At 53.2% G+C, this 24866-nt stretch overlaps 6 protein-coding genes across 6 annotated transcripts; 3 read left to right on the top strand and 3 right to left on the bottom strand.

The window, feature by feature from the left end:
• Positions 1 to 4044: 4044 nt before the first annotated feature.
• Positions 4045 to 6342, top strand: MAM_04676 (PAK-box/P21-Rho-binding protein; the record flags this gene model as incomplete). Its single annotated transcript, XM_040823474.1, has 1 exon — positions 4045 to 6342. One exon carries the CDS (start codon positions 4045 to 4047, stop codon positions 6340 to 6342), a length of 2298 nt encoding a protein of 765 aa, XP_040678727.1.
• A 1013-nt stretch (positions 6343 to 7355) lies between these two features.
• Positions 7356 to 9430, bottom strand: MAM_04675 (FACT complex subunit pob3; the record flags this gene model as incomplete). Its single annotated transcript, XM_040823473.1, has 4 exons — positions 7356 to 7950; positions 8044 to 8415; positions 8524 to 9282; positions 9420 to 9430. 4 exons carry the CDS (start codon positions 9428 to 9430, stop codon positions 7356 to 7358), a joined length of 1737 nt encoding a protein of 578 aa, XP_040678726.1.
• A 999-nt stretch (positions 9431 to 10429) lies between these two features.
• Positions 10430 to 11865, top strand: MAM_04674 (autophagy lipase; the record flags this gene model as incomplete). Its single annotated transcript, XM_040823472.1, has 2 exons — positions 10430 to 11508; positions 11574 to 11865. 2 exons carry the CDS (start codon positions 10430 to 10432, stop codon positions 11863 to 11865), a joined length of 1371 nt encoding a protein of 456 aa, XP_040678725.1.
• Positions 11866 to 13060: 1195 nt separating this feature from the next.
• On the top strand, positions 13061 to 15634 carry MAM_04673 (YL1 nuclear; the record flags this gene model as incomplete). Its single annotated transcript, XM_040823471.1, has 2 exons — positions 13061 to 15152; positions 15213 to 15634. 2 exons carry the CDS (start codon positions 13061 to 13063, stop codon positions 15632 to 15634), a joined length of 2514 nt encoding a protein of 837 aa, XP_040678724.1.
• Positions 15635 to 16379: 745 nt separating this feature from the next.
• Positions 16380 to 17270, bottom strand: MAM_04672 (uncharacterized protein; the record flags this gene model as incomplete). The annotated part of the gene is made up of 1 exon (XM_040823470.1): positions 16380 to 17270. The coding sequence occupies one exon, from the start codon at positions 17268 to 17270 to the stop codon at positions 16380 to 16382; it is 891 nt and encodes a 296-aa protein (XP_040678723.1).
• Positions 17271 to 22517: 5247 nt separating this feature from the next.
• On the bottom strand, positions 22518 to 23705 carry MAM_04671 (Fatty acid hydroxylase; the record flags this gene model as incomplete). Its single annotated transcript, XM_040823469.1, has 2 exons — positions 22518 to 22912; positions 23000 to 23705. The coding sequence occupies 2 exons, from the start codon at positions 23703 to 23705 to the stop codon at positions 22518 to 22520; spliced, it is 1101 nt and encodes a 366-aa protein (XP_040678722.1).
• Positions 23706 to 24866: the final 1161 nt, after the last annotated feature.

The following is a 24866-nucleotide window of genomic DNA, read 5'->3' as shown; positions in this document are numbered from 1 at the left end:
TTTTTAAAAAAAAAAAAAAAAAAAAAAAAAAGGTCCAGCTGGGAAAAGTGGAACGTCCAAGGGTGGATGGGGAAACGCTACTGGCAGGAAATAGAGTCCGGAGTGCTTGACCGAGGAAACACCAAAATGACCAGAAAACAAAGGACGTGAAGTGGAAAATAATAAATTGAGAGTTCGGAGATTCAAGAACAAGAAATACAAGCCTGGGCATCATCAACATGACACATGGCGGATGCCTGCCAGTCCGCACAGCTAAACAAGGGGCCTGGCTGGGGCTGGGGCTGGGGCTGGGTCCGAGGTCGCCGGCAACCCCTCCCCGGAAGTCGGACGGAGAGAGCATCTGTTGTCTCCCGCACGTCTCATCACCAGCCCAGACTTTCGGCAGTTCTTGCCATCATCCGGAAGAATCGTTGGCCTTTACGCCTCTACGGAGCACGGGATAGCGCGAAACAGACTAGACCTTATCCACTGCAACTGTGTGACACGCAACAGCCGGACGTTACGATTCAGAGATGGGGGCGGCCGGCAAATGTTTGTCGGGCCCACAGCAGACAAAACCGGACACACCAGACAGAAGGTGACATGCCACCGTCGCGTCAAGCCGTGGTCAAAAAAGTGGATGCCGTCGCCGCCAGACACCGCCAGACACCGCCAGAGCGGGCTTGCTGGCCGTCAATTGGCCGACGGTGTCGTGGCCGCCGCGGAAGGCGGGGACAACGACTAGTGCGGAGACATGAGGCACTATAAAGCGCGCGGAGCGGAGGGGTATTCTGCGACTGTCCTCAGCTCAGCTTCATCAGCTGTTGCAAGACAGCTCATCCTCATCAGGCCTTTGACCAGCTTATTAAGTTACAACCTTTGACCTGTCTTGAGACGATTCTGCCGTCCTCAGAAACCGGGGCCGCGCGCGTATACCGCCACGCGGCAGCCCGGACTGGTAGGCACCGACGCAGGAGTACTCCGCACATGGGGGTGCTTTTCACTGCAGGCTTCTCAACGTGAGCAAGCGGCTGTTGGGTCCGCATTTGCGAGGCAGAGAGAGTCGGTGCGTTGCGTTGCGTTGCGTGTGCGTTGCGTGTGACGGGGCGCCGTGCCTTCCTTGGCTTCTCCATTTTTGCCAGGGTCAGTTGTTTTCTACTCCGGTATAAAATACTCTAGACATCCCGAGCAATAGCTACTTAAGTAAGGATGTACCAAGGTGACTGATAGGTGGTATTGACTCGCTTTGAGGACGTTCCATGAACCCCGATGGCTTAAGCATCAACCACAGGGACCAGCATCTTCGGTACTTTACAGATGGGGCACGTATGTCCCGAGGAGTGCTGCGAGGCTATATTGGCCTTTGTTATGATGCTCGGCAAATGACCTGGGAAATCATGGCCTGGAGGCTTTGCATTGTTGCAGTAGGCCGACTCCTCCCATTCCGTCGCGCGTGCCCACGTTGAGCTGTTACATCGGCAAAAGCTTATTACCCCGGGAGGGACAAGGACATCTGTCTCAGAGTAGTAGCTGCGACCAAGGAATAGCTGTCCAAGGCTGTTTTGGAGTCTCGACGTACGAGTTGTCTGCTTGTTTACCTCTCTACCCCGTACTACTGCGAACAAAGCCAGATTTGCCTTCTGGCCACGTGGGTGAGATTCTGCAGTGCTGATGACTGGTGTGTGTGAGAGTGTGTGTGTGTGTGAGTGAGTGAGAGAGAAAGAGAGAGTGAGAGAGAAAGAGAGAGAGAGAGACAGAGAGAGAGGTGCGGAGTAACCAGTAAGCATCGTCTCTGATGCGGTATGATTAGTAAAGCAAGCGAGCCGTCTTTCATGACAGACGACAAGGAGATATTGCCACAGCCTCTGCAAGTCGGACCTTGTGATGCTCCATGGCACGCCGCTGCTGACAAAAGTCAGCCTTTGTTCACTTGGTTGAGTGGCGCGCTGATGAAGACGGCGCCCCCAATATTCCTCCTCTGTCTATACCACATGTTTCGCAGATCGCTGACCAGCGTACAGAGTACGCGACCGCAAGAACCGTTATGATATGTGCCACACGGGCGTTGTTGCAGGAATCACGCGCTCCACACTGCGGCTGCTGTCAGTACAAGTACGGTTTCTCCCTTGTCGAACGGATCAAATTGCCCAGCATTACTCCGTACGCGTGCTGCCTCTTGTCAGGGCAAGACACAGGTTGTCTGCTTCCCTCGATGAAACGGGGCTAATGATGGCTGTGAAGCTTGGTGTGCTTGTCGGTTTATTACTAGTAGTAGTACTAATCTCCGCAATCTTCCTCGGCCATTCACTCCACTGTCCCGATATTCATAGTGAAGCAGGACGCGCGGCTTGAAGAGGTGCCAAATAGCATCCAAGCATCGACATCCTGAAGGCATCAAAAGAAGTCCCAAAGAACTTGGCGCACACCGACTTGCAAGTTGCAACCATGGACAGGGGAGATGCAGGGCCTGCGCACGTACTCCGGACTCCGGGTGACGGAGCGAGCTGGGGAACAAGAGGACCTGCTCTCACGCTACTCCGTGGTTTTTTTTTTTTTTTTTTTTTTTTTTTTTTGGTGGCGGCGCACTTCTTGTGCTTAGTGAGTGTGTGGGTGACGGGAGGGTTAGATCCCCATGTACGGAGTACAAGTACATTACAAGAGCTCCGTGCAGGCTGCGCCCGCCGCATGTTGGCGGACGTTGGTGGGAGGACCAAAGCGCGATTTCTCTCTCTTGACGGAACCCACTTGAATCACCCAACACGCCATGACGCGGCGCCGGCTAAGCAGCCCTGCTTGTGCAAGGGAATTGGAAGTCGACGACCAACAAAGAGGGAAACTACACACAAGATTGACAGTACGAATCAAAAAGAAGGAAAAAAAAAACACACCTCGTCACCTGTTGCCGCCTGACGCACCGGGACAACGGAGGACGAGTGTAATTTTCGGGGGCCCAAAACCACTTTCATATCTCGCCTTCCATCTCGGCTTGGTGCGTTTCTCTCGACCCAATGGGTCGCTACTCTCGCGTGCTTTTCCATCTTGTGGCACACCGCAATGGTATCTGCAAGTCATCCCGGGTTTAAATATGGAGACGGGATAATTGGTGCGTTTCCTACCTGGGTACGGAGGAGGTACTAGTTAGTACTATCGTCATTTCTGCTTGTGAGGGGGTCTGTCCGGAGAGCCGCCACATGAAAAGACCAAGTTCAATCGGGGGCATTCCATTTTGATGCATCGTGTGTCAAGACCGCTACATGTCGACTGATCAACACACCAACGCCGACTGCCACTTCTCACAGCAAGTCCTTGTCACGGGCTTGGAGAGTGACAACGTGGACGCCGGGTCCGAGGTACGTACCATGGCCGGACCCAACCTCTGTCCTCAACGCCCGCATCCACCCCGGACACTTTCTGCCGGCTGCTGGGTTCCAGCTGGACCTTGGGAACACCCCTGTCCTGGTGTCGTTTACAGCTCAAAAGTCAATCCCTTACCGTCTTCTTCACTAGCTTCGGCTGCTCGGTCACTTAACCCCACAGCCGAGTACGTAGTCTCAGACTGCGGACTGCCCTGGCAAGCAACACGCCCATCCCACCGCGCTGGTATGCCGATCATAACGGAGTCCGGGTTCTGAACAAAGGCTGTCAAGGTGGGCCAAAGCCGTTGTCTAGCTTTTAGGGGCACAAATCTTGCCGTCGCCCTCTCCCCCTTGCACTGTTGAGTAAAGATGCTTGGAATGGGAGCTATGGCCCTGAATTCTGGATACCACGATGCAGTGCCCACACAGACGCCGGAAAGAGACCCAAAACTACCAAACACGCCGCGACCTTCCACCACATCTACACAATTCAAACCACCATTCTGTTTCTGATTACTCGCCATCCATGGAGCAGTTGTCAAGTGCGAGCATTGCCGACTTCCTTGGGCCTGCGCTCGACAGCCCACCTTCTCCCCAGAAGTTGCGGCAGCTCACAAAGCAAATGAAGCGAGCATCCCGTTTGAAAAAGCACCACGGGCATAGGGCTGCTTCTTCTGATTCCTTGTCCTTGTCCTTGTCCTCGTCCTCCATGAACGCTGAGCGTCTGCCTTGGGAGTTGGCATTGGATCACCTGTCCCTCGCTCGCAGGTCATCCATTAGGTCCAACGACAGCAGCATCCCCTCCCGAGATCGCCCCGAAAGCATGCACAATTTTGGAAAGAGCTTCTTCCATCGCCGAGGCAAATCCAAGCGCGAAAGTAGTGCCCAGATCTCGTCTGCTAGCTCACTATATTCGGGAGAAACGACTACTGAAAATCCCGGTAGCGGAGGACGAGAAGGACTCATCCCGTCCATTTTCTCCAGGAGAAGACCATCTCGAGATGAAGCGGCCCGGAGACGACCATATATTTCAGGCCCTTTCAACTTCCAGCACGTCACCCACACCCGGCGAGATACCTTGGCCAATAGCTTGCTTTACGTGAACGGCTCCGCGGCATGGGACGAAAGGTTCACCGGCGAACCTGGAACATACCCGTCTTGTGCTGGTGAGGTGTCGTCGGAATCTGTCCATGATGTGTACCAAGAGCAAACCTCTGGAGCTGTCTCTCGCCCGCCTCTAGTGCCTCGCCATGCCCCCCCTTCCTCAAGGCGCCGACGGGTTTTAGGGCATATTCGGTCACCAGAACAAGTGCGGGAAAAATCGTCACAACCCCCTCCTCGGCCTCCCAGATCGCCAGTCCAGGCCGACGGCTTTTCTCCATTTGGTCCGCTGCTACCTTGTCGAGTTGATAGCCGACAATCCAGCTATCAAGATATCACAGACGCCATCAACATGAATGCAGATGCCAGGACCAAGGCAAAAAACGAAGTCCGCCAACCATTTCCTTTCGGCTATACGACTTCCCCTGAACATGTAATCAATGATTTCAAGGCTTATGAATCAAGCCTCATCCGGACGCAAGACCAATCCTCATCTGTTGACAACCGCCACCCCCCTGTTTTGCCGGGTGCTCGGGATTCCACTTGGCCACTAGCAATTTCAGCGCCTGTATCGTACGAAACGCTACCCGATGTTCCTGAGGAAGGAGAGCAGCAGTACGGCATCTCGAGACCACCGAGGCTTAGCCTTGCAAGCAATAAATCATCTCTCCGTGGCAGCCAATCTGCTCCGACATTGCGATCAGAGACCGGATATTCGAGGCCAACAAGTGTTGTTTCAGAGACACTTGGAGACCTGGGTATCGTGGGATTGGATCGCGACGTTTATGATGATCCCCAATGTCCGGTTCACTCTGGGAGGCCGACAAGAGAGAGCTGGGAGGATCTCATAGACTATTGCTATGAGCATGAAGCAGAAGCTAACTGTGACTACGAATGGGATCGTCCTTCATTGGACACTGCTAGAGACACCATGACTCCGCCCGGAAAGATAGCGGCACTGAATGAGAGCGGGATTAAGCCTGCGTCTAATGAGATGCTGTCGGCCGACAGCCACGATTCTCCATCCTTCCTAGGGCAGGATGCACCACCTCTCAGCCCGGCTAGTTTTTGGTCAACTCCCGTGGAGCATGAGGTCGTCACGCCGAATTCCGCTGTTACGAGCAATTTTTCTCTGCCCAGGTGTGACAGAAAGAGTGTTCATCATCCCCTTAACATCAAAGACGACAGACTCGTCTCTGGTTTTTCCACATTCAAGGAATCTCAAGCATTTATGCCGTCCCCCTCCTTCCCCTTCCCCAGGGATTATCAACAGCAAATGCCGTCGAGTGAAACCGAAAAACAGGCCTACCCTGATTTTGATCTAGTCGGTGAACATTTTGATCAGTCTGGCTTGCATGAGAATACGAACTTATTGACAGGAACTCACGGGTCCTCTCCATTGATAGATCAACGTTGCAGCACCTCAACCATGGAGACCAATTCCACATCTCGCTCAAACTCTACTGGGAGGCAGTATAGATCGACCAACTCGTCTTGGACGACGCTTGCTCGGTGCACCGCAAGTAGCTCCTCGCTTAATAAGATGGCAGGACCATTTACCGACGAGTCTGAACCACTACCTACAGCTCAGCCTCGAGCCCTTGACCAAAATGAACCAGAGTGGGCTGATGCATATCCGCCGCCTCAAAATCATGTTCCAGACATGATCCCAACTCTGGCGAATGGGCTCAGGGAATATTGCCACAAAAGCCATGCTAGCGAGTCCCAAGTTCTTGATGAAGTGCCTCCCGATTTCTCGACAGAGAATCTCAAGTCGGTCCTTCTGAGAGCCAGAACCACAAGTTTGGGCGCTCAATCTCCTTCTCCGGCCGGACAGTTTGCAGCATTCTCGCAAACACAAGTTACAGTTACAGGAGAACACATTGAAACCAGTACATCGTTATAGACGCACGGAACTCTGGTCTTGGTTTATTACAGTGCCGCCTTTGTGAAAAGTCTTTGGTACACCTCTTTATACATAAATATCGACAGTTGTTCCTTTCATTGTGTACACTTTCTTGACTCTCGCTAGCGTTGCTTTCCCTGTTTGCTTATTAGATCTACTCTCATTCTTTGGACTTTGGACTTGAAGGCGCACGACGATTCCATTTTTGTTGTTGACTTGGTGTATTCTATCATATGTGTGCACCAGCCCTCTAAGACTAGGTCATCTAGCGTCTACGTCTCATTTCGTTTTTTTCTAGAGGATCAGAAATGCGTCTCCGCGGGACGCCCTCGATGTATGCAGAAAAGATTTCATTGTCAAGGGTCATCGGTGTCGAAAAGTCGAACCATATAAGCTAACTTCTTTTGTGTGTTTATATTCAAGTAAGTTCGGGATTGACTGCTTTGGAATGGTGGCGGGTGAACCCCTCAACTGCTCGGCCCTAGGTGACTACTCATCCGCTCTTTCCAGGCGAGGCTGCGGGATATACCTGCAAGGTTTTTGATAGAGGTTCCAGACAAAATTGGGAGAGAAGAAAACGACTCTGAGAAACGAAATGAACGTCATAGCAATTCTCGAAAAAAAAAGAGAAGAAAAGAAAAGAAACAGGAAAGAAGGAAAAAGGTTTCCGCCAAAATGACGTTTCAAGTGTATCTGGCTGTACAGTTCAAAGATTAATTCCCTCGACGACATACTATCGACAGAGTCTCAAAAAGCTTCGTATATAGTGCAACCAACACCAAGACAGTGAAGACGGCTATGGAATCATCGGTCCGTTGTCATCTGCTCTCCATTGATACCTGCTAGTCGGATTATTGACGCCGCCCAACCCGTGTCCTAAAAGTACTTGTACATACATCACAGACTTGTCATTTTCCCTGCATCTGACCACCTGGCCTCCATCAGCCAAAGACTGAGGGACTCGACTCAACTCAGTTCCTCCGTTCGTCGACTACCACAATTCTGTGGCGATTTTAACCAGTTTTCTTTTTCTTCTTGGGACGCTCCTCGTCAGCTTCTTCCTCGTCCTCGTCTTCATCCATTTCATCAGCATCAACGTCGCTCTCAGCACTGCCGGAGCCTGAGCTCTCATGTGCGCTGTCATACTCCTCAGCGACGTCACTATCACTGTCAGCCTGGAAATCTTCGTCCACGCTTTCCTCATCCTCATCTGCCGAGCCCCGATCCGCTTTGCCGGCGACAACTTCCTCATCTGAGTCGTCCATATCCTGTTCTCGAAGCGCAGCAGCAAGCATGTTGGCATCCTCGTCAATTTCATTCTTGACACGTAGACCCTTGAGCTTGAAAAACGTCTCCAGAGCTTTGAGGTCCTCTCTATTAATGTTGCTGAACTGCGATGACCCGGCGCCGTTCTTCATCACGACAGTTATATCAAAGGTAGATAAGGTGGAGACGGCACCACCCACTCGGGAGAATGTGACGGACTGCGTCTGCTCATAGGCAATGTACGTGGCCGGCTTGGGCACGAACATGAAGGCCTTTTCCAGACAATATAAGAAACCCTCGCTGGCTTTGATGGAGCACTTGATGCCGTACTGACTTCGGTGACTGGACATGAGCAGAAAGTATAGCGGGTTAGCCGCAATTCAAAGAGCATCACCGGGTGTGCGCGAGGCTTGAAGGATCATAGAAGGTACGTACGTGATGAAGTCTTTGGCAGGCGATGAAATCTTCTTGTTCGCCAGACCACGGAAGATCTTGGCAACAACGTGGTGCAGGGGTTCTTCGTAGTGAGGTTCCAACTTGTCCTTGTATTTGGACTGCAGTTCTGACTCGTCGAGATTCAAGTCGATAGTGACCTCCTCATCTTTTTTAAACTGCATGACAACAAAAGGATATCGGGTCTGACCCTGACGTAGAGGTGGGTCTAGACCGATACATAGCATGCAGTGCATCTCATCGGGCTTGGGCAGAACCATGAACTTTTTGATGGCCTCATATTGTATCTTGTAGTCGTATGTCTTTCCACGGAGTCGGAAAGAAGCTTCGTACATGTCGATATCGAAACGACCTCTGTTGAAAGACGTGTTAGCGACTCAAGTGCAGGACAGGTAGTCGCTTCGTGGGGTCCTTGGAAGGAAAAAAAAAAGGGGGGGGAGTTGTTTGTTCAGGGCGCCATACCTTGGAGTGAGATGAAGAACGTCGAGGAAGGTGGCGATGGTATCGCCAGCAGTCTCTCCAATCTCTGCCTTCTCAATGAGAGTATCGTAAAAGAGCGTAGCGGCGTTTTTCTCCTCGGCCTCCTCCTCTTCAGCATCGTCACCGTCAGTCTCCTTCTTGGTAGTGGTTGTACCCGGAATGTAAAACCGCATTTCTACAAGCTGATCTCTCCCACCACCAGCCTTCTTGCCCTTGCCGCGAGCGCCACCGAGCTGCCCATTGGTGCCCGTGTCATTGGAGTCCTGGGGAAGAAACATTTCGACGGCCACCTCGTTGCGACCAGCCAAGTTGGTGTTTCCGATCTCCGAGTAAGGAAGCTCAAAGGCGGGTTTGTTTTGCACACTAAAGGTCAACTCGGCCTTGGAAAACTCAGCCTTGCCCCAATTCCAGCCACGAAGCGCATGCTCTTTGTTCTCGAGAACAGTGCTGTACCAGTTCTTGAAGACCTTGCTAAGCCGGTCGTAGTCTTCCTGTTGGAAACCATCCAGCTGAATGATGCCGGAACTCCGTTGCAGAATTCGAATTTCATAACCCTTAGCTGCCCGGCTCCATTGCGCCCCGCCAATGTTGCTCTGGTCAAGCGTGAATGTGTCACCGCCATTGGACGGCTTCCACCCGAAGCCGGTCTCGGCAAATCTGCACTTGCCACTCTCCTTGGAAAGATCGAGATAGATGCTGTCGAAGCTCTCACTAAAGAAGTTACTGTTAACCGAGAATCGTCTGCGGCGTATAGTGCGAGTTCACGGTAGCTCAAGCTGCAAACATGGCGCGCGAAGGTACCAGCGACATGATGCATAGCCGTTTCGGCTGCTAGCCAAGGGGGACTGGAAAAGCTGAAAGGATCCTAAGTCACTCACATTGCGGTCATCTTGGACGATGTGCGCAAGGACGCTGGTTCGACATAGAAGAAGAGAGGTTGCAGAAAAACGTGGCCAAACGCGTTGCAGCCAAAGCTGTCGAATTGTCTTCGAGGTCAAATGTTGGCGGTGCGGCTTCGGATTGGCTGCGCCGAATGGAAAATCTGGAGACACGCGCTGCACGAGTGCGCCGCGTTGTCGCGAGGGACTTTTAATTGAAATGCTTAGATAATGATACATCCAAGCGGGGTCATACTTCTTCGGACTAGAGCAAGTATCATGCTTAGTAAGCCGTCACATGTGCACATCAGTGGCCGACCAAGAAACCGACACAAGTCCGCAGCAATTCGAGAGCAACAACGCACACGATTCGTGACAGCTCCTCGGTGCACGTTCGCATACTCCGTACTCCGTACAGGTGTAGAGTAGTAAAGGAATGCATGTGCACGCAGTCGGCGTTTGGTGTCCCCTCGACCCAACAAATACCTAGAGCACGGAGCACCCACTTCGCCGTTGGTCCCCCCCACTTGATGGTCACTCGCTCAAGTGAGTCGTGACAAGTCGGTCCACATGCGCATCCTTCTCTTCCGACCTCAGTCCCCCATCTCGCAGCCACGTTTTCTCCCTACTTGCAAACAACTCCTTCTCTTTTCCTCCTTCTCGGTGTACAAAGAAGCTTTGCATACGCCCATGGTATAGACATCCGCCAGGGCCGGATTCGGCAGCCGTTGACTATGTTATCGAGTCCCAAGCCGCCCCGGGTGTTGGCGCGGTGCACTTCTGCCGGCAGATTTATCTTCTTGTTATCTTTATTAGCAGTTCCTTCATCGACCGCCGCCTCCCGCCTTTCAACCGTCAATGGAGATGCCGTTATAGACCAAAATTTGTTGCTGCCTCCGGCCATCGTTACGCCTCCGAATCCGGAAACTCCCCAACCAGCCGACCACACGTTTACTCTTCGCCACATTTATCATCATGGTACCCATCGACATCCGCGACTCCATCGTAGCATGGACGTCACTCACGATCTTTCGTCATCTCGCGTCTTTCTTGCCGCCGAAGACGGTCATGCCGAACACGACCTACCCCATCTCAAAGCCAGGAGCCGTAGCAACACCATTCAACGCCTCGTGGACAGACGCCCCTCTGTTGTCGATCCCATGGTTGCGCTCGCACGTCAAGAGGGGTATGTTGCTGTGCTCGACGCTTCAGCATGGACGCTTGATCATGTTCCCTCGCCCGATGTCACGGATAAAGGCACTGTGCTTAGCTTGGCTTACATGGCCGCCAACGCCTACGTCGAGAAAGAGGATGCTGCCGACTGGCTAGACATAGGAGAACCTTTCAACCGCAGTGCAGACTTTGGTTGGCAAAGCGATGGGCTGCGCGGGCATATCTGGGCCGATCATGACAACTCAACCATTGTCATCGGCCTCAAGGGAACGTCACCTGCCGTCTTCGATGGCGATGGGACGACAACCAACGACAAAATTAACGATAACTTGTTCTTCAGTTGCTGTTGCGCCCAGCAGGGTCAGTGGACGTGGCACCAGGTCTGCGACTGTGCCACAAGCACGTACTCTTGCAACAACACATGCGTCACCAAATCTTTGCGAGAAGAAAGCCGATACTACGCCGCCGCCCGCGAGCTCTACTCCAACGTCACAGAGCGTTATCCGGACTCGACGGTGTGGATAGTGGGCCACTCATTGGGCGGAGCTGTCAGCTCTTTGCTAGGTCTCACGTACGGCTTGCCCGTCGTCACATTCGAGGCGGTTCCGGAAGCTCTTGCTGCGACTCGTCTTGGTTTACCCATACCGCCGGGCTCCGATCCCAAAGCCCCCCAAACGAGGGGAAATACAGGTGCTTACCACTTTGGTCATACGGCTGATCCCATCTACATTGGCACCTGCAACGGCGCCACTGCGTCTTGCTCCTTCGCCGGCTATGCACTGGAGACGGCTTGCCATACCGGAAGCGAGTGTGTTTATGACGTTGTCGCCGACAAAGGATGGCGTGTAGGGATCGGAACCCACAAGATTCGAGCTGTCATCTCTGACGTCATTTTGAATTATGACGACGTTCCCGAGTGTTCCACGACTCCCGAATGTCGAGACTGTGCCCAGTGGAAAATGTATGAGAGCAACGGCACAGAAACGACGACAACGTCCACGTCCACGACGACGACTCGTACGCGAACCCGAACTTCGACCTGCGAGACTCCAGGCTGGTGGGGCTGCCTCGATACAACAACTACGGGAGTCACGGCTACAACCACCACGACCACGTCTTCGACATCAACTTGCAAGACGCCGGGCTGGTTTGGATGCAAGGACAAGACAACAACCACACACACTATTACCACAACGTCGGATCTCATTTCAACAACCTCTACACCAACGGCCACGTGCGAAACACCGGGCAGGTGGTGGGGTTGCTGGGATGAGGGCGAGACCAGCAGGACCGCAAGGCCTCTACCTGGCACACGTACACAACCGCCAATCACTAAAGCGCCGACGTGGACAACATCAACAGCCGCGCCAACCAGCACTGCTCCATCGAAGCGAAAATGTCTCCGCCGAAATTGGATAGGGTTTTGCAAGGAATGGGAAGGGGAGAAGCGAGTTGATGCCTTTGTTTCAGATGAGATGTAGGGTTTCCTTCCGGGACTGATCTTTCTGGGGGTCGACCTCTGGATGCATAGATGGAAGATTGACGAACTTGTTGTCGTCATGTATTCCTTTCTCCAAGGAGTACGCGCAGTCTGGATGCGAAGTCAAACGGTCATGGATCCACTTTGACGATCTGATTGTGCAAGGAGAGCATTCATACAAGTACACACACGTAGACGCAGCGTTTTGCATGATGGCTTGGTTTTGCGCAGCTGATGTCAGTTTCTTTCCATTTCAGTTTCGGTCTGTTTTCAAGCAGTGCGCTTTGGCGTGAGAGAGAGAGAGAGTTTGTTCTTTCTTCTTTTGGGGCGTTTGCTTTTACTCAGCGAGAGGCGTTTGAATAGTACTTGAGCACATATTGGAGCATGATGCGCATGGATGCGACTCGGCGCTGCCTCTTGGAACGCAGCCAAGACGGCGCACTTATTCTGTAGGGCTTAGAATATCATAGGTCACCGGCTTCAGGAACAAATTTACAAATCCCAGTATCCCTGTGGTTTCACTATTAGCATGCAGCCAAGGCGATAAAACATGTGATGTCGAAGCAAAGCCCGGGTCGTCGTGGTCAATAAGTCGCCTCAGGCGGATTGCGTTCCTACTTGCGTAGGTACCCAGTACGTACACGGTACTAGGGCGCGCAGAGGGATGGATAGTCTAGTGACTGTCCTTGGCTTTCATCCGCCATGAACAAGACAGGACAGCTTGTTGTACTTTCCTACCCGCCTGTAGATGAGATTTGAAATTTCCTTGACAGTTTTCACCCATGTTGTGATGGTTCTGCCGTCATTGATCGCCCCCGCGCGTGGGTTCCTTGGTACTCCGTACTTGAGCAGGAACGGCCGGATGGCAGCGTAAATTTTGCGTCACCTCAAAACGCGACCGCAACTCGACCTCCACACATGCTTGCAACATCACCAACGTAACCCGACCACCAGCTGGCTGGCGACGGATGTCTCTTCCCTTCCCGCCATGGAGGATCCGTCCATGATGGATACAGAATCCAAGACCTCTGACAGGGACACATCGCAACTGTCAGATCCGCCCAGCGACCTGGATGGCTCAGACCGAGACGCCCCGACCCAGCAGACGGAATGGCTTGCGACGACGCGAAAACGCCGGTCCACGGCGGGAAATCGCATGAAGTCAATGCTTGCCAATGAGGAGCCAGACTCAGACCTTGAACTTCTATTCGCCGAAGACGAGAATGACCAGGGCTTCTCCGACGTTGGCGACGACGGTTCCGACGTACACATGGACTCCTCATCCGACGACGAAGATGACAACAATGCCAACGACGACGATCTGGAAGGTGAAAAGGAGCTTGACCGTCAAGCCAAGGAAAAGCGCGCCGCTCTACGCAAACGAAGAGCTCAAGAAGCAATCCCAGCAAAATTTAGAAAAAAGGTTCGCATCGACCCAACCACCAGAGCAGCATCTGTCCCAGCTCCCGCTCCGCGTCCCAAAAAAAAGTCGGAACGAGCCTCATGGCTGCCGTCGCCTGCGGATCTTCCTACCCGTGCGTCATCCCGAAAGACGACTCGTATATCCAAAGAGCAGTTGCACCAGCAAATGGCTGAACGTGAGGCGAAGAGACTAAAGCAGCTCGCGCAAATGGAGAAGAAGGCTGCTCGACTCGAGGCCATGAAGAAACCCCCCATGACGCAGGAGGAGAGGCTAGCGGAAGCTGCCATCGTGGAGAAGCGCAACAGCAAAAGCCTCAATCGCTGGGAGGAGGCGGAGAAGCAGCGCGAGGAAGAGCGAAAGGCCAAGCTGGCTGCTTTGAATCAGCGGACGCTCAAAGGGCCAGTCCTTACATTCTGGAGCGGAAAAGGTCAATGGGAAGATGTCGAATTGCGCTCGCTACGTCCATATGTGACTGAGGTGGAGGAGAAGCCCAAAAAGAAGAGAGAAAAGACGGACAAGACGGCCAAGGGAAAGGGAAAGGGAAAGGATAAGGATGGGGCAAAGACTTATGAAAATCAAGTCCACAGAGAAGGAGACAAAGATAATTCCGACGGTATTGCCCAAGCGAGAAATCAAAGTTCAGACGTGCTCAAAGCTGTCAGGACTTCAACGACAGAAAAGTCGGCACTAAGCGATCCCAAGAATCTGGAAAACGATGGCAGCCTTTTGGCCGAGAAAAACGAGCGTCATGCATCAGTAAAGGCTGGCGTAGATGGGACCGAAGCGATAAATCGGGCGGCGTCTACAGAAGCACGACTGGCCACCGCAGACGATGCATCGAATAGCACGGACGTGTCTGCCCTGAAACCAAATAATACGCCAATAGACGCGAAACCCGAAACTCAAGAGGATGCAATCTTGGTTGCAAGGGACCAAGTCGAGAAATCGACCCAACCCTCACGGGCATCACCCCTGGTTTTCACCCCCCTCCTCAAGGAAGAGACCATCGCTTCTACAGACTTTGCTTTGCCACAACCTTCTGCATCTGGTCCCCCTTCATCACCTATCCCCTCATCAATCTCTGCCCAAGCCTCTACAACGCCTCCGTCACATCCTCCAAGCAGGCTGGCTGCGCCTCTTCCTCCTCCACCCGCCGGTCCCTTGGTTGCCACGGCTGGCCCAACACGACCTGCGGAAGCCAGGCCATCCAGGGTCCTGGCTGCACCTGTGCTCATCCTGCCTCCAGTAGTCGACATCGACACGGATCCGTCCTCGCCAGTAGATGCTGCACCAAAATCGAACGTGCTAGCACCGCCAAATACGTTCCAATCCACACTGGCACCACCGTCCGTACAGCCCGGGAACCCAACGACGGTGGCAGCATCATCTGTGTCTTCAGCAACTAAGATTACAACGGAAAAGGAAGTCGACACGAAGGGGTCAGTCCCGGCCGGCTCCGACTTTGAATCTGCCCATGGCGAGACAGCGACGACAAGTATGCGAGGAAGTCCCGAGCCGCCAGCCGTAACCGAGGCGCCTCGCGACATGGACGCAACCCGAAACGGCATCATCTATCAAAACTTTGATGGAAATGCCATACGTGACAAGAACATCCAGACACAGATTCTCTTCGGGCGCAAAATGACCAAACTCGCCAGTAAGACTGCCCTTTTGCGCTGCACTCCCTGCCAACGAGAAAACTGACGTGTTTCAACAGAGCCCGCGCCTGCACCAATCTGCGTCATCACAAATAACCCGGCGCGTTATCGGGACCCCCAAACCAAGCTCCCGTTCTACAATATGTTTGCATACAAGGAGATCCAGCGCCTCAACAACGGCGACTACCAATGGAGTCGTATCCTGGGTGCATGGGTGGGCAACCCAAAGCAAGCGGCGCGTGGTGTCCCCGAACGCTTCCTCAACCCTGATGGCGGGAAACTAGAGACTCCAGGAGGACACGGAAATTCTAAAATCAAGCAACGGGAACAATCTGAGAAAAGGAAGGAGGACGAGGCGGAGGCGGAGGATGGCGGGATGGCACAAGCACCTGCAGCAGCTGGTAGTGATGCCGCCGTCGAGGCTGAGGAAATAAGTGGCACAGTGCAAACCACAGAAGACGTACTGCACGTGGCTACGTAGCAAGACTTGACGGTCCTGGGACATGATACTCGTGTACAACGCACACCCTCCGGTACAATTACCTCCTTGGCTAGGATATGTGATGCATACCCCAATCAAACATCTGCCATGGAAGACTGGCACAAGGAGACTGTCCGACATCGACAACGACGTACATCCACAAACGTGGCAGCGTAGAAGCTCTCTTTTATCGTCAGAAGTGAACGAGGGACTCATGATAGCCGACCAAGGTATCGACTTAATGTAGAATTCTCCTTTCTACCTCTACTATCCCTTGCAGCATCTATCAGCATGTCCCGCATAGTACATCGAACGGTCCCCCCACGCCAAGAACTGTAAAATAAGAAAAAAAGTACAAAGGCGCCACGTGAGCTCTTACTGCAAAAGCCAAGAGTTGTATCTCTGCCCCCAAACCATGCCATCCTGTCCTTTACATCCTGCTCGAACCTGCTGCCGGAAATACGGGGTATCAAGGTTTTGGTATTCCTGCCGTATCTAATCCTGATACAACGCCAAAGAGAGTCAAGATAAGCAATGCATAATCTGAAAGTAAAAAGTAAATGAAAATTAACGCATGGCGCAAGGAAGCGCGAACATGTGCTCATCGAATTACCATTGGGCATTCGATATTGAATAGATGTTCATTGTCGCAAAACGTCATCGTGCAGCATTGTGCAGTTTATTTGATGGAATCGTGTCCGCCACAGCGAACACAGAGCGTCCCAGGCCGTAGTGATACTTGCACTTAATTGTTCTTGTTGACAATACCACCGACCAATAGGTCGAGCTCGTTAACAAAGTCATCCGGACCCAGGCCGGTATCGATAGGTCCATTAAGGAAGTTGGTGCCGCTAATGGGCACGGTCGATTCAAGTGCCTTGGGAATGGCCGTTGTCGTATGGAAGCCAATCATTTTAGAGTAAGACCCGTCTGTGGACTTGTTTTCCTCGGCATGTCTGGGCAGACTGTATCCTTTGAAAGATTCTTTCGTCGAAGATGCCGCGTGGGATCCATAGGCTAAGCAATCCCCATCATTACTTGATAAAACATCGTCATCATCGTTCGAATCGTAAAAGGGTGGAAGCTCTTCTGCCAGTGACTGTGGAGACATTGGCGTATTGAACGCCGTTGACGAAATCGACGGAGAGCAGCCGCACTGACTGGTAACGGCGGTGTCAAGCTTCCGCGGTCGAGGTGATCCTTCCTTCACGGCTTCGGACTTGTTCAACTCCCTGCCCTGGTGACTGCTTGCAGGTCGAATAGCGAGCGTTGGGGGACTCGAGTTCGTGTTGGTTTGCGGCGTGGCATCCGAGGAGACGCAGCGCTGGAAGGGAGGAGGGGATAATCTCGTCGCAAATACTTGCGTTTCTGATATAGCAGACGTTGCGAAGTTGTCGTCGTCATCGTCTACGTCTTCGGCAAGCGCCCTTGGAATATCCAAGGCCCGCGGCGGACTGCTGGGCACCGTTGGGGGTGGTAGAGGAAGATCTTCTACCAAAAGCCTCCGCAACGACTCGGGTGAGATGTCTCTGGTCCTTCGTCCATCCGATGAAGACGTTGGTCTGCTGTCAGGTAGAGGCCACGTGGGTGGTGTCGTGGCACCATCACGACTTGGTGGACTAGATGAAGAAGGCATGTCAACATCAGCATTTGCTGATTTTCGACTGAACATTCGCTTCCAAGGAGGACCGACTGATTTCGAACGGCTAGAGATGTGGTTGTGCAGCAATGACGAAGCCGAACCAAGTCGACGGATCGTAGGATTAGTTACAGCTGCTGAAGCTGGGACTGGTGTAATATATCGAGCCTCGGGATTCATCGTCATGTACGACTCTTGACGAAGCGAATTTACCGAAGCGCTGCGGTGGCGCAAATTCTGTTCAATGGGGACGTGAAGTGTGTTGATGGTCTGGCCTGGCATGTAAGGACAAGAAGTTGTCGAGGGCTGGGCTGGGTCGTGTATTTCAGTAGAGCCATCTACTTCGTACTGACAGATAGATGTGTGAGAAAGTGGCTTAGACACGGCGTTACAGATTACGAAATTAGAATGACTTACGTAGTAGTAATACGTGTCTCCCATTGTTAATCCCCCATTCCTTGTCGGTGAAGCCTCATCGTGGGAAATGATATCTTTAAATGAATAACATCCTCTCCACTGGCCGCGACCGCGTCGCACGTCTTGCTTCATCGCATACCACGTGGAAAAGTTGTCCCAAGAGCCAATGAGCTGGACCGACTTCACAGACGGGTCCGTCTGACTATTATCACCACCTGTGTTAGCACAGTATTCCGGCGAGGGGCGGCACCCGAGTTGGGTTGTGTCTAATTAGCCCTCGACACGACCGTCACTAGACCGGCATGCTCAGAATGAGTGAGAGAGATTCCGCAGACAATGATTCTGACGCGACGGAGGACAATGCGGTGGACTGAGACACGGAAACGCGCGACAAAATGGAGAAAGGCCCATGGAGCAAATATATATACCTGCGACAAGGCGAAACGCACCGAGAGAAGCAAAAGATTCCCAAAGTGGAGCGAGTGCTGGTATGCCGCAAAATGCAGGTCCAGTTGGGGCCCGGCTTATTCGAGGGAATGATGTATTTGTTTTGGAACGTTGTAAGATGAGAGCGAAACAGAGAGCACACGAGGTGTCTTGAGCACAAGGGAAAAAACGTCGACCCTTTTTGTGTGCGAGACGAAATTGCGCCGAAAAAAAAAAAAAAAAGAACCAAGTGAACGAGGAGCAACGATGACAACATCAATTAAACTCACAGTAAAAATGTAAAGAGAGTGGTTGCAGGGTCCATGGCCAAAAGGTACGGACATGTCTCAGTCTAAAAGCTTCAAATATTATATGCAGGCGAGGCAACGGCATGATATGACGGCGCCTAATGCCGCTTGGATACCCAGCCAGGTCCCTGTGAATCACTTCTGGCTTTTCCCGTCTCCCGTGCTTAACCATGAACGGGACTGCGAGTATGTATTGCTATTGCTGAAACACGGAGCGACCGTTGGTTGCATGTTGGGGACACCGCAGGAACCCGAGATCACCGACCAAGGCAAAGGCAATTGAATTGACCAATGATGGCGTGGGACAGCTGGCGGAAGCGCCGAGATGGACCAACCACCGGCTGCGTCAAAGGCGGCGGCGGCGCCTGCTGCTGAGACGAGAATGAACGCTTTTGGCAGTGCAAATACCGAATGGCCCAATGGCTGGACCTGAACGACCTCTTCTCAGCAAGGGTACTGTGGATATGCTTCCTCTTGGCTTATGGGTTTGCGATGCTGATACGTAATAATGGCTTATTTGTTGGTCCCAGACGGGCCATGAGGCCAGGAGCACTTCGAGGCTGAAGCTGACGCGCGAGCAAAGAATAGATGCGACGAGACCGGGCCAAAAGGCTGTGGCAAAAAGCCCACGGCCTGGTAGTTTGATAAATTTGTCGAATGCGGCCAAGTAAAACGACTGAGCGAATGGAATGGCGTATGGAACAAGGCCGCTGCTCTTTGTTGGGACTTGATTTTTGCTTGTAGTACCACAGCCGCACGGGTGAGCGAGACGAGAGCGCCGTGGACGTTGAACTCGGCCCGCCCGGGAATACGGAGTATTGGCGCCGTTAAACGATCAGTGCTTCTGATACGTGCCGGACGTCCGATGACAATGGTTCGGGTAAAAGGGATGCGATGTACGGTGTACTTGTTAACGATTCGGATGCTGACCGGTTGGCGAATAGCCGTCTGTTTGCTGGCAGGAAAGAAGGGGAAGGAAGAGCAGAACAGAGAAGAGCAACCTGACGGACGATGCGCTCAGGAGACTGGGTGCCGTGGACCAGTTAAGTGAAGAGCGTAGCGGCAACTCGAGCGTTGGCGAGAAGACCTATATGAGACGATAGGCTGCTTTTGCCGGCCGAGCCCACGTACCAGTACCCGCCTGCCCGGTACAAGTGCACGGTTCCGGTCGCTTGCGGTGGAGATTGAGATTGCTGGCGTGCGAGGTGGATTGAGTGGCTTGCGCGGGCGCACGAAACCAGTGTAGCGCGACCGGGTGAACAAGGACTGGATGCTGAAGCAGACGAATATGGGCACCAGGTTCGGCTAAGGCGTACGGGCGGCGGCAACCTTGGTTGATGATGTCGCGGGTCGGTCACGGGTCGGTCACGGGTCCTTTCGTCGCCGTCTGATGAGGCCACGATCTGAGCCTTTGGGGGACCGTGGCGTGCCGGAATTCAGAGAGAGTAGCTGCTAGCTCGCTGGACCGGGCCAGGCTGCCCAGGAGATTGAGAAAGACAATACGTCTGACGTTTAGGCACCCCCGGGAATAATAGTACATGGAGACGGACAAAACGAAGTTGGATTCAGGTGAAGATGAAGCATGCTGTTTGACCAACCGTGCGCAGATATGAGGAGCTGAAAAGACGGAGTTGTCGTCAACTCGAACGAGGCGAGGAAGGAGCGGCCCTGCGTGACGCATGACGCAGGAAACAGGGGCCATGCCTGCTGCCAGTTGCCATTCGACACTCGCCAGCTGTCAAGAATTGTTGTTGAACGGGTCTGGCTGAGTTTGAGAAGTTTGGAGCAGAACACAAACTAAATTACCAGCAGTCTGGTTTGATCGATGGCTCTTGGAGCAAGTCAATCCTTGTTGCTCCTGGCCATGCTTGCACAGGTTCGAAAGATGTCCCGATATGCCCCCCTCCCCCAGCAGCACCCCAGGCTGCCAGGCTCTCCAATTTTGGAACGAACGCCGACGTAGGGGTCCAACGGCTCTCCCTGGAATCCAAAGCAAATACGGAGTACACGGTGCGCCGCTGGACTGGCCAACATCAGACGGTGCCGAGGGCTACGTACGTGCAATCTCCGCGACAAGGCCATCATCTACGCATGTACGGAGCACTTGCGGCTGATGCCAACATGAACAATGGACGAGTACGTGCCAAGAAATCATCAATTGCCTGCTGACTCGCCCCGGTCGCTGATACTACTACTGCCGAGTACTTAAGTACGTACGTAAACTGTGTATGTGCATTGCAGGATAGAGTCGGCCCACCCATCGGCACGTTTCATGATGCTGTTGGCAGACTCCACCTCGGAACTTAAGCATCCGCCGTGGCAACTGCTGAAACCTACTTGAGTACTCACTGGAAGCATAAATCAACGGTCACGCCAGAGTTGAGTAACCTTTGGCCGGACTGTTTCCGCGGTGCACGACGCGCGCCTTGGATGGGTAGAGAACGGCGTCGCCGGCAGAGACACATCACCCGATAAAGCTGGCGTTTCCCAGTTTCCCAGAAAAGCATGGCAACGACTCACGAGACACGCCACCAACCATGTCGACGCATTCATGTGCTGCGTACTGCATGTACGTCACGTTGCACACATGCACATCGTTGGCGCAGCACACATGTTGCCCTTGCCCTCCCAAGATTTGTCTCACATCAACGCAGCTGTTCCAACTTCCAGCAGCGGCCGCCGTGGGCCGCAAAACTTGGTCATTCCAGAACCAGTCGACCCTGGCCGGCCGGCCGCGCAGTGCCTACGTACGTGTTGTTCTGCATCGCAGGCCAGCCAATGCGTTCCGCACGCAGCCCGCTGGCGAATCCACGACCGGGGCACGTGGTGGGTGGTCACTGGTCCGTTGGTAAGTATTGGGACTGGTCCCTCGGCCTGGAGCAGCCCAGCCCAGCCCAGCTAGTCGGGGTGGCCCGTGTCACCGTTCGGAAATGGGAGTTGCCGATCTTGGTATAAAGTTGACGGGCGGACCCAAGGCAGGCATGTACCTCTACATCGTAGAGACTCTGCCGTGACCTGCTTCAATCGTGATGCCCAAGTATTTAGCGAGCTGAAGTCGGGCATTAGTAGCACGGAGTAATTGGCGTCGGCTCTCGTCGACTTGCTCATCAATCTTGTCGCTGCACTCATCCGTGATGAATGACAGCAAGCAACACAACACCAGAATCCAGACAGTGACACACTCGCTCTACTCTACCACTGGGCTGAACGCCGTCGAGCACATCTGCATCTGGGCGGTCCAGGGCAGTCGCTGGCAGCTCCTTGGCGGGCACGCCGTTTGTGTGAATAGGTCAGTAGGCAAAGGCTCTGCATATACCAACGAGCACTGCTGGGTGACTGTCGCCGGAGATGCTCGCGGCAGCCTGTCCCCAGCCGGTCAGTTCAATCAGAATGCATCAAGAACAGGGCCCATGATTTTGTTCTTTCTGTGTCCTCTATTCTTTGTTTCCAACCTATGCTCACCAGCCGAACATTAAAGATGTTACATGAAACCAAAGGCCCGTCTGCAGAGAAACGACGGTACCATGCTCTTCGTAATCCGAACAGCGAGCGCCTCGCACCATCCAATTAACTGCCAACATGTCCGTGACGCACAATGCCAACCCAGCGACGTTACGAGGATGAACCATCGTTGACGCTATGTCTTTTACCTCTACTTTCGTTTTAGAAAGAAGAAGAAGAAAGAAGAAGAAAAAGTTTGGAACAAGGTAAAAAAAAAGATGGTTCCGTTTTGTACAATTGCCAACTGCTCTCAACCCCACCACATCACACTGTCTTTCGGCATCGCGATCCGAGTAGGTGATATATGAGCGTGAGTTAGCGGCCAGAATCCGTCCGCCGCCCAACCGACAGGAGAAAGAAGGCAGAAGAAGATTAAAAGTTGTAATTCGACGCTGAGGCGCTGGGGTGATGACGCAAAACGGTTCCGCCCCAGGGGTCTCACTGAGGCATAATAGTTGTTACAAGTCAGTTAAAACAACGTATTAAAAAAAAAAGCAGAGCTGCAAAAGGGTCCTCGGAACAGCTGTGCATCGGACACGGTATCGAAACAAAGATTTAGCATTACTTAGAAACACGGCGGCATTAAAATCGTCTATTTCGTTTTATCAGCTCGCTTCCTATCAGCAAGTCTGTCGGCTCGAGGACCCTTGTATTTGGTCCCCAACATGCCATCCCAGAAGGTGAAGAATGGCTGGGAGAAGTTGTTCTTGATTCCCCATGTCTGGTGGTGAATGTCGTGATACGCGGCGTTGTTGGAGGTGATGAGCTGCAGGGGGTCCCAGGGAAAGGAGTATCCGCAGTGGTCATCGACAGTCTTGATTGTCGAGAAGGCGAAGAAGCAAGTGCCCTGACGGACCGTCATGCCGGTCAACTTGAATGCAATAGCGGCCCCCAGCGTGTCGAGCAAGAAACCTTCCAATGGGTGGTTGTACAAGGCGCCGTATGCGTATGGAACGTATAGTCGGTGGTGTCTGGAGTGGAAAGTAGCTGTCAACGTGTCAGTTTGTTGCTTTCTGTTTCCATCGCGAGGATAGAGCTCGACAGTGACCGTGTGGGGACAGCAACGGGACTCACTGTACATCCATCGATTCACGTGCATCAGTCGGTGCAGAAAGTACTGCCAGGAGTCGAGAAATGAGACAGCCACAAAGAACTGAATGCCCGGGACGACGATGTGATAGAGGACTCTGGCGACAGCGAGCTCCCAGGGAGCGAAAGCAGGCGCAGCGGACTCGGCCGTGGAGAGGGACGGATAGTAGCCGCCAGCTAGAGCGCCAGCCAGCAAAGGGTGCGTCGCTGACATGCTCTTGGAGATGGCGGTGGCATTGACACCGAGAAGGCTCAGAAAGCCGGGCAGCGCTCGTTGCGCAAGGCGAAGTCTCGTGGCCCAAACGGCAACGTCATAATCTGCCTTTCCGACTACCTCGGGGGGCTCGGACAGGGCCAGGATGGTACCCGTAGCAACCTGAATAATTTGCTGGATAACGACGTCGCGCGCCACCTCATATCGGGAGGCGTGGTTTCTGCGCAGTATCTCTTCTGGGGTGTGAAGGCGATATTGCGGGAACAGGTCGAGGACGTCAATGACGTGGAAAATCAGCGACATTACCCAATAGACGAAGATGGGCAGGATGAGGGAGAGCCAAACGTCGGAAATCCACGAGAAGAAATCGCCTCTGGGCTCGAGGGTATACGAAGGGAGCGGCGGCAAAGTCGAGTCGAACGAGGTGCTGTTTGCCATGACGAACAGGAGAAAAGGGCCCTTGGTATCGTTGACCATGGTACACTGCCGACAGCAGGATCCGCGAACCGCAAATCGCTGCTTACTTGCTGGTTACTGTCCGCAATCGACGCGATGCTTGCGCACGGCGCCGGTCGTGTGCTGTCGACAAGCGAATGCCGCGAACGGCAGCTTCTCTGGCGAGGGCGAGGTGAGGCGAAGTCGGCGTGCGACAGTGAAAAGGAGCACTTTCGGGACGAGCGACGGCCGAGAATATCAGTCAATAGGGTGACGAGGACGGCGTGGGAAAATGCGTTGCCTGCAATGGCAAGACCGAAGCAGGAAGAAGAAAAAGTGACGTGAGTAGACGGCGTGGCGAAAAGGAGCGAAGGTCCCAAGGCGGAACAATGGAATGATGGGATGATGGGATGGGTTGATGGGATGGGATGATGATGGGGATGCCAAGGGTCAACTGGTCTGGCTCTGGTCGGGTCAAATGGGCTTATTCCGACCAGATTTGAAGTGCAAGGCCGGGGCTCCGAGTGCATGGCAAGTGGCACGCAGCAAGCGGCGCGCAGGGCGAAGAGGCGAAGATGTAAGGCGTCAACGGGTGGCAGAAGAGCGCTGGTGGCGTCGCGGTCGCGGCTCGGAGGCTCGGGAAACATGCTGCTGCTAAGTAAAGTACTTACTTGAGTATGCAGGTACGCCGTTCTGCAGCCAAAAGCAGGCTAGCAGCTAGGTACCCAGGGTAGTCCGTGACTTCACACTTCTACGCGTCTGCGCCAATCTCGGTCGCCAGCGGGGTCAAAAAGGGCGTCGTGCGGCGTCGGCGTCGTCTGAAGCCACCATCAGCCCACCCCGATGTCCAGGGCTCAGGACCGAGCTTTGTTTCCATTCAAGGCTCCGTAGTAAGTACTTGGGTTGCTTACGTACCTAGGAACTTGCTTGATTAGGTACCTACTAAGTACTTGGGTAGCATGCGACTACCAGGTTAGAACTTACTTGCCTACCTCCTAAGGCCTACCTAAGTACTTAAGTAAGTACTTGCTTTCTTGAGTACTTACTTGGAAGTATGTACGTAAGCACCTAGGTAGGTGTACTTGGTCGCCTGCCCGGTTGCAGTCGTCAATCGATCCAACTCACTGCTGGGCCTGTTGATGTTTTGGCCGTCCTCGGTTTCGGTATAAATACTTGAGTAGGCTACGTACTTACTTGGGTACT

The sequence above is a fragment of the Metarhizium album genome (genome assembly GCF_000804445.1).
Source record: "Metarhizium album ARSEF 1941 chromosome Unknown scaffold_10, whole genome shotgun sequence".
Classification (NCBI taxonomy): Eukaryota; Fungi; Ascomycota; class Sordariomycetes; order Hypocreales; family Clavicipitaceae; genus Metarhizium; species Metarhizium album.
The sequence above is the reverse complement of the archived record's forward strand: the minus strand, read 5'-3'. Positions and strand labels throughout refer to the sequence as shown.